This window comes from Brassica napus, chromosome C8 (assembly GCF_020379485.1).
Source record: "Brassica napus cultivar Da-Ae chromosome C8, Da-Ae, whole genome shotgun sequence".
Taxonomy (NCBI): Eukaryota; Viridiplantae; Streptophyta; class Magnoliopsida; order Brassicales; family Brassicaceae; genus Brassica; species Brassica napus.
In genome coordinates, this window is record NC_063451.1 from 205,352 (window position 1) to 213,959 (window position 8,608).

The following is an 8,608-nucleotide window of genomic DNA, read 5'->3' on the forward strand; positions in this document are numbered from 1 at the left end:
GGGAGGCTAGGCTGGCTGGTGTAGATTTGCATCTTTTTGCTTAAGACGCTTTCAGACTATAAGTATGTACTTTCGCTTTCTTGGCATGCCACCACTTGTATAATATTTTGTGTATTATAAACCAGATATTATATAAGATAAATAAAGCGAATGTTTTGTGAAACTGCCTTGTTGTTCTGATATTAGCTTGTCCGAGCTAACACAACGTCAGATTGGAGTACGGGTTGAGAAGCCTTAGGCTTTGGTCTGACGGGACGTGTTAGTGGGCGGCCTGGCCTAGTTACGAATTGCACTTTTCGTGACCTTGGCCGGATCGGCCGTTAACCCGTCATGTAGCACTCCCGATCCTTGGTAGACGGTCGGCCGTCGGTCATGTTCTTGTTTGATTGTTGGCCGGTGGTTTGACCTATGCCTAGAACGGTTCGGGGGCGTTACAGAGGTGGTATCAGAGCATGGTTTCGTCCATGCGTGACACAAGTGCTTTTTAATGATTTTATCGAGTCAATGAGTCGCAAAAAGATGATTAGGAAACCAGCCGCTTCCCGTAGTAGGAATATGACTTACCCTTTTGATTGTGTGCAGATGGCTAATCGCGGGACAGGTGATGATGGACGAGGTCGGATATGGGGAGAGGGTATGGATTGGACATGCGGAGGATTGGGTTACAGATCAGATCAGGAGGATGGAAATGGCATCAGTGAGATGTTTGGACACGATAGGACCCCTCTGCAGAGAACAAGATCTTTTCCTGTGTACGGTAACAGGACTAGAGTGAGGGAAGACAGTTTGGCGAGTATTGGCCCAAGTCGTAATTGGGACCGGAGACATCAACATGATCAATCCGTTCAATCACACCCAAGGCCAGATCAGAACCGTGCCACTGAAGGACCACAAGATCAAGGAGCGGAAAACACCTTGAAGCTTTTACATGACGTGATGACCGAGGCACTTGGTAACCAAGGCAGGCGTACTCAACCCCCTGAAGTTTCCAAGCTATTATCTACCATGAAGAACATTGGATCCTACAAGTTCAAAGGAGGATCCGATCCTATTGAAGCCGGCAAGTGGATTACTATGATGGAGAAGAACTTTGAGGCTATGGAGTGTCCGGAGGAGTATCAGAAGAAGATCGCGGTGTACTATTTGGAAGGCGACGCAACAGGATGGTGGGACAGTATAGACAGGCAGCGTGGACACACCATCACATCATGGGAATCGTTCAAGGGAGAGTTTGAGAGGAAATATTTTCCTCCAGAAGCAAAGCATCGGTTGGAGCGCCAATTCATGAACCTTGTTCAAGGAGATAGGCCAGTGAGGAGTTACGAATCTGAGTTCACAAGGTTGAGGCGACATGTTTTTGATGGGCGTGAAGATGAAGCAACTATGATCCGTAACTTTATGTACGGATTGAAGCCGGAGCTTGGAAGTCGTTTAGCTGGAAGCAACTTTAGCAGCTTATCGGATCTGGTAGAAAAGGCTGTTAATGTTGAGACTGTATTGGAGGCTGAAAGGAAGACCTTACCACATTCTGGTGGACACACCAAGTTTAGCCAAGGAGAAAGGCCAAATTTCAACAAGGGTCCAAGATCTTACAAAGGAAAAGGGCGAGGACTTGGAGGCCAAGCCAACAATCGTGGTAACACTGGGGTATGTTACACATGTGATCAGCCGGGACATATTTCGAGGTTTTGTCCCAAAAATCAGCGGAATAACCCATGGAGTAACCAGCAGGGTTATTCATCGCTGAGGATGGAAGATGTTACTTGTTTCTTCTGTGGAAGGAAGGGCCATTATGCATCGTCATGTCCAAACAAGCCAATCCCTGCGACCCCTCTCGCGATCCGAGCTCCTCCTAGCCGTCCAGCTATTGAGCCAGCACCAAAGAAACAAAACCTAGGAGGTAGAGTTTATGCCTTAGGGGTAGAAAACCCAGACAATGCAGGACCGTCAAGCGGTCCCATCACAGGTATTGGGTGCTTAACCTCCTCTGTTTATTGAATGGAATTTAGTTGTTGAAACCTAGTTAGTATGCTGGTTAAGTATAGATTGCTTGATCGCTAGGTTGCGCGTTTAGAAATTTTGGATTGATGATTGATGGTTGTGCGAATTTTGATTAGTTTTTGTGATTGAGATATTGTTGATTGGGTTACTGTGGCAGGAACCATACATGTTGCTGGTAAACCCACACATGTATTGTTCGACTCGGGGGCAACACATAGTTTTGTGACCCCTGAAGTAGCTGCCCGGTTTTGGGATTGTTTTGTGGTTGACAGGATAAACGTGGCCGTCTTGACCCCCGCAGACCGAACCCTTCAAGCAGATCAGTGTATCAAGAATGTTCCATTGGTCATTCAAGGCAAAGAGTTTGTGGCAGATTTGTTAGTCGTGCCTTTGAAAGGGTACGAAGTAATCCTTGGAATGGATTGGTTATCGGGCTACAGAGTTCAGATCGACTGTGGAAAGGGAAGGTTGTTGTTTGGCAGAGGCAAACGACCAGAGATGGTGTACTATGGAATCAGTCCTAGTATGACCGTGTCTTTGGTAGCAGCAATGAGAGTACAAGATTTGTTTCAAGATGGGGAAGTATATTTGGTGACCTTATCGGTTAGTGGAGGAGCCACTAATGATGAAGTTAAGGTCGAAGACATAGAAGTGGTCCAAGAGTTCGAGGATATCTTTGCACCACTAAAGGAATTACCTCCACCTCGGAGTAATCCCTTTACGATCAATTTGGAGCCTGAAGCAATTGGAAGATCTATTGGAAAAGGGATTAATTCGGTCGAGCTCTTCACCTTGGGGAGCTCCTGTGCTATTTGTGAAGAAAAAGGACGGAAGCATGAGGTTGTGTATCGATTATCGTGGTATCAACAACATCACGATAAAAGATAAGTATCCTCTTCCGAGGATAGACGAGTTGTTAGACCAACTAAAGGGAGCTAGTTGGTTTTCGAAGATTGATTTGGCATCAGGGTATCACCAAATTCCTATTGCCAAGTCAGACATTATGAAGACGGCGTTTCGGACGAGGTATGGGCAGTACGAGTTTGTAGTTATGCCCTTTGGTCTCACGAACGCACCTGCGGCTTTCATGCGTTTGATGAATGAAGTGTTTCACGACTATCTCGACAAGTTCGTGATCATTTTCATTGATGACATCCTGGTGTACTCGAGAAGTAAGGAGGAGCACAAAGAGCATCTGAGACTGGTTATGGAAAGGTTACGGAATCAGAAGCTATTTGCCAAGTTCAGCAAGTGCTCGTTTTGGAAGAGAGAGATAGGATTTCTGGGTCACATAGTATCAGGAGAGGGCGTTGCTGCTGATCCAGAAAAGGTCCAAGCCATACGGGAATGGCCTCGACCTACCACTGTGACGGAAGTAAGGAGTTTTCTCGGACTTGCGGGCTATTATCGGAAGTTTGTTAAGGACTTTTCCTCCATTGCAAAGCCTTTAACTAAACTTACCGGTAAAGGAGTTCCTTTCTTATGGGTGGAAGAAACCGAGAAGGCTTTCAAGAAGTTGAAGGAAGCTCTCACGACCGCACCTGTGTTAGCTTTGCCCGAGCAAGGTAAACCTTACACGGTTTACACGGATGCTTCACGAGTTGGGTTAGGTTGTGTTCTTATGCAAGATGGGCGAGTCATCGCGTATGCCTCACGACAACTACGGAAGCATGAGGATAACTACAGTACACATGACTTGGAGTTAGCGGCTGTAGTGTTCGCTTTGCGAATTTGGAGATCTTACTTGTATGGAGAAGAAGTAGAGGTATACACGGACCATCAAAGTCTTAAATACCTCTTCACTCAGCCAGATCTCAACCTGCGCCAGCGTAGGTGGATGGAGTTTGTGGCAGACTACGATATAAGGATTCGCTACCATCCTGGTAAAGCGAATGTTGTTGCGGACGCCTTAAGTCGAAGAAAGTTGGACGCAGATTTGGAGAAAGAAGTGGAGCTATTGAACCAAGAGTTGAAACAAGTGAAGTTGGTCGTTTTGGAAGGGCAAGCGAGCGAGCCATTGGGACTTCAAGCGGTGAATCAGGCCAGCTTGATTCAGAGAATTCGAGAAGAACAAATTAAGGATGAGAAGCTACTGAAGATTGCTGAAGAACTCAAAGGACAAGCCGGGCCAAATAATGCTGGATACTACTTGGCGGAGGATGGAACCTTGCTAATTAATGGGAGGATCACGGTTCCTAAAGGACAAGGGCTGAGAGATGAGATACTAAGGATTGCACACCATTCTTTACTTAGTATCCATCCTGGAAGTTCAAAATGTACCGAGACATAAGAAGATACTATCATTGGCCGGGAATGAAGAGATCAGTAGCGCAATGGGTCGCGCAGTGTGCAACTTGTCAACAAGTCAAGGTCGAACATCAAGTTCCAGGAGGATTATTGCAGAGTCTTCCGATACCTCAATGGAAATGGGACTCGATTTCCATGGATTTCATTACCGGATTACCCACTGCTCCAGGTAGATCGAACAACTCGATATGGGTGATTGTGGATAGGTTAACCAAGGTTACACACTTGTTGCCTATGCGGGACACTGATAAAGTTGAAGTATTGGCCGAGCTGTACATCGACCAAATCGTGAAGTTACATGGAGTACCCTCAGACATCGTCTCAGATCGCGATCCAAGGTTCACGGCATCATTTTGGGAAGCACTGCAAGAAGCCTTGGGAACTAAACTATTCAGAAGTACGGCGTTCCATCCAGAAACAGATGGCCAAACGGAGAGAACCATTCGGACCATCGAGGACATGCTTCGGATGTGTATTCTCGATTGGGCAGGAACTTGGGAGAAGCATTTACCGTTGGTCGAGTTCTCATATAACAACAGTCATCATTCGAGCATAGGGATGTCACCTTATGAAGCGTTATACGGAAGGCCATGCAAAACGCCTATGTGCTGGACGGAAGTGGGCGAAAGAAGAATGTTTGGGTCACCTATCGTTCAGGAGACCATGATTAAACTAGAGACGATTCAGGCCAACATGAAGAAGGCTCAGGACCGTCAGAAGAAGTACGCAGACCAGTCAAGAAGAGAGGTAACTTTTGAGATAGGAGATTGGGTCTATTTGAAAGTTACTGCACAGAAAGGGAAGGACAGATTTGGCAAGGTCGGGAAACTTGCGGTCAGGTTCATTGGTCCGTACAAGATCATCGAGAAAGTTGGTGAGGTAGCTTACCGTTTGGATCTGCCAGAGGATATGCGTCTACATCCTGTATTTCATGTTTCCATGCTTCGGAAACATATACGGGATCCAAGTACTGTTGAACCCGAGAGACTAGAGGAGTTGAGGACAAACCTTACGTATCCGGAAGGACCAATCAGATTAGGAGAACGGCGTATTCGGAAGCTGAAGAATCGTGAGATTGCTCAAGTACAAGTTTTCTGGGGAAGACAAAACAGGATTCATGTTACTTGGGAAGATGAAGAGCGATTTAAAACCGATCACCCTGAGTTCTTCCGAGAGGATGCTGTGATGGAAGAAGGAGGCCCCTCAGAACCTTAGAATTCGAGGACGAATTCTGTTAAGGGGGAGAGAATGTAGAAACCCATTAAAAAAAAAAAAAAAAAAATGGTCGAGTAACCTTTGGGTGATCGAGTCGTGGACGATCAGATTGTTTTTGTCTGAACCATGAGTCAAGTATCCCACTAGACAATGGTTAGACAATGTGGTATATTTACTCAAAGGACGTTTGAAGCATGACACTTTTGGAAGCACAACAGGAAGACCGGAAATTGGGCGAAAAACCCTAATTTCGGTATTATGGAATTTTTCGAAGAAGCCGGAAACTCGGGAAATATTTTCCATCAAGTCAGGATTCATTTGGAGCTTATTAAAAATAATCAGATCATCAGAACGGGCGTCGAAAAATATTGGGAGTGATCGCGGGACGAAAATTCACCAGAAAGGCCGAAATAGGCCGAATCGACCGAGAAGCTCGAGGTGGCTTGATGTGCATGTGTTCAGGACGTGGTGGCAGGCTCTTGACAGTGTATGTGTCAAGGGAAGCAGGAGGTGTTGCAGTACATGCAACCTGTACATGCAAGTAGACATGTGGAGCACGAGGTGGAACGACCAAGCACGAGGTGTTGCGATGCATGCGACCGAAGCATGCGGCCAGCCATGTGTGAGATGGGGTGTCGACCTGCATGCACTTCAGTCATGCAGCAGGCCATCTGGACGTGGGGTGTGTCATCCTGCATGAGACTGAGGCATGCAGCCAGCCATGTGGAGCACGAGGTGGAACGGCCAAGCACGAGGTGTCGCGATGCATGCGACCGGGCCATGCGGCCAGACATGTGGAGGACGTGGTGTCAGCTTGCATGGGAGCAGGCCATGCATTCAGACAGGTAGAGGGCGTGGTGTCAGCTTGCATGTGAGCAGGCCATGCTGAAGGACATGTGGAGCACGAGGTGCCGCCGCGCATGCGTCCGGAGCCATGCGAAGCGACACACGGGCTGCCACACGGCTTGTTCCTGATTGGTTGCTGATTCCTATAAATAGGCCACGACCCCCTCTCATTTCAAACCATCCAGAACACATCAAACCTACTTCAAAACATAAAGAGAAAGCAAAGAAAAAAGATCGAGTTTCGATAGTTTTCGAGCGATTTAGGCAGTTTTCGAGAACAGTTACTCTGCCGATTTTGAGTCAGCACTTGGAGAAGGTTCTTTTCAAGTGAAGAGAGATCAGTTATAGTGGAGACCAGTTCAAGTGGAGTTCAGTCAAGAAGAGGGTCTACTTCTGAAGGTCGGGAAAGGGTTCGGATCGCAGAAGTCGGGTTTGGGGTCAAGGCCACGGTCAACCAAAAACTGTGAGTTATAATCGATTGATTGCTGAGTTGTTTTCATGCAGGATCCCGTTACTTGGAAGTTGGATCATGGCAGGAGGCCGGGTCTAACTGAGTAACGGTTTGAATAATTGAGGTTATGTTGATTGAGTTGATGGCATGCTTGTTATTGTTTGAGAACCGTAGTAGCATGCTAATGGTTAGGTTGATTGGTTAGTTAGCGAATGCAGAATGCTTAGATGATATCGCTAAGTTGTGGATAGTTAGGTATTCTGGAATTAGTCTTTATGCTAGATTCTGGAATGTGGTTGATTGTGTTGTGATTATTACTTGAAACCTTGTGTTATTTTTACCGGGTTTAGTATTAATCGTATATTGGCCGACAGCATTTGTGTAACCCACAATGCTAGGCATATTGGGGTGAGTTAGTGTTCCTTCAGACCTCGTACCCGGCGGGTTCAAGGAAACCCCTTATTCGCTGGATCGGGAAGACTCAGATAGACGGGGTCATGGCCTATGGCTGAGTGATTACACGACGGTGTAATGTGGCAGTGACCCGAAGGACTGTGGGCTGTCGCGCGGTGACCCGAAGGACTGTGGGCCGCGGTCGGTTGAAAGTTCCTTCTTTTGGCCTTCGTGGTAGGAAGATAGGATATTGCCGATAGTGAAGGAGGAACATAACGTCACCAGGGCCCGAGTTTGATATATATATATTATATCGTGTTTTGGGTTGTTAAACCCTGGTTTAAATCGAGTTTGAGTTTGGTGATGAGCTAGTAATTAGCATAATGCTAGTTATCTTGCTATCTTTTACCGCTGCGTATTTCTGATATTGCTTATTGTTATTAAATTGTGTTGTTAGGTGAACCTCTCGCTTTAGATTGTTTGGGGTGGGATAGCGAGGGGTTGTATTTGTTAGTGGGGGATTGTAACTCGCTGAGTAATGCTAGATTACTCACTCCTCACTCGTTGTTGTTTTCAGGTGACCAGTAGTGAGCTTGTAGAAAGCGCGGGAGGCTAGGCTGGCTGGTGTAGATTTGCATCTTTTTGCTTAAGACGCTTTCAGACTATAAGTATGTACTTTCGCTTTCTTGGCATGCCACCACTTGTATAATATTTTGTGTATTATAAACCAGATATTATCTAAGATAAATAAAGCGAATGTTTTGTGAAACTGCCTTGTTGTTCTGATATTAGCTTGTCCGAGCTAACACAACGTCAGATTGGAGTACGGGTTGAGAAGCCTTAGGCTTTGGTCTGACGGGACGTGTTAGTGGGCGGCCTGGCCTAGTTACGAATTGCACTTTTCGTGACCTTGGCCGGATCGGCCGTTAACCCGTCATGTAGCACTCCCGATCCTTGGTAGATGGTCGGCCGTCGGTCATGTTCTTGTTCGATTGTTGGCCGGTGGTTTGACCTATGCCTAGAACGGTTCGGGGGCGTTACAAAGGTGGTACGCAGTCGAGTCCAGAGATAGACCAGGGTTGGCTTACCTGAACAAGTTCATATCTGCTAGGGCCCTCAAGCAGAAATACTTGGTCTGGAACCTAGAATTGTCTAGGGGATTCTGATGAGAGGTCTCTGATAGGAACCCTCATGATTGGTGGTGTAAAAAACCACGTACTTTCCGACACAGGGGCTACACATAGGTTTTGTGAGTCCGGGAACTGGTCGGAAAGGGTCTGTTCTGTCTGGACGCTGGTGATAATTTTGGGATAGTGAGGGCAGCTGGTGGGCAAGCCAGGAACTCATTAGGTCTCATGTCGAATATCCCAGTGACAATTCATGGAAAGGTATTCC

At 46.6% G+C, this 8,608-nt stretch overlaps 1 protein-coding gene across 1 annotated transcript; it reads left to right on the top strand.

Annotated features, from left to right (window-relative positions):
• Positions 1-504: 504 nt before the first annotated feature.
• LOC125591509 lies at positions 505-4,291 on the top strand. The gene is made up of 3 exons (XM_048765877.1): positions 505-1,966; positions 2,159-2,710; positions 2,754-4,291. Exons 1-3 carry the CDS (start codon positions 505-507, stop codon positions 4,289-4,291), a joined length of 3,552 nt encoding a protein of 1,183 aa, XP_048621834.1.
• Positions 4,292-8,608: the final 4,317 nt, after the last annotated feature.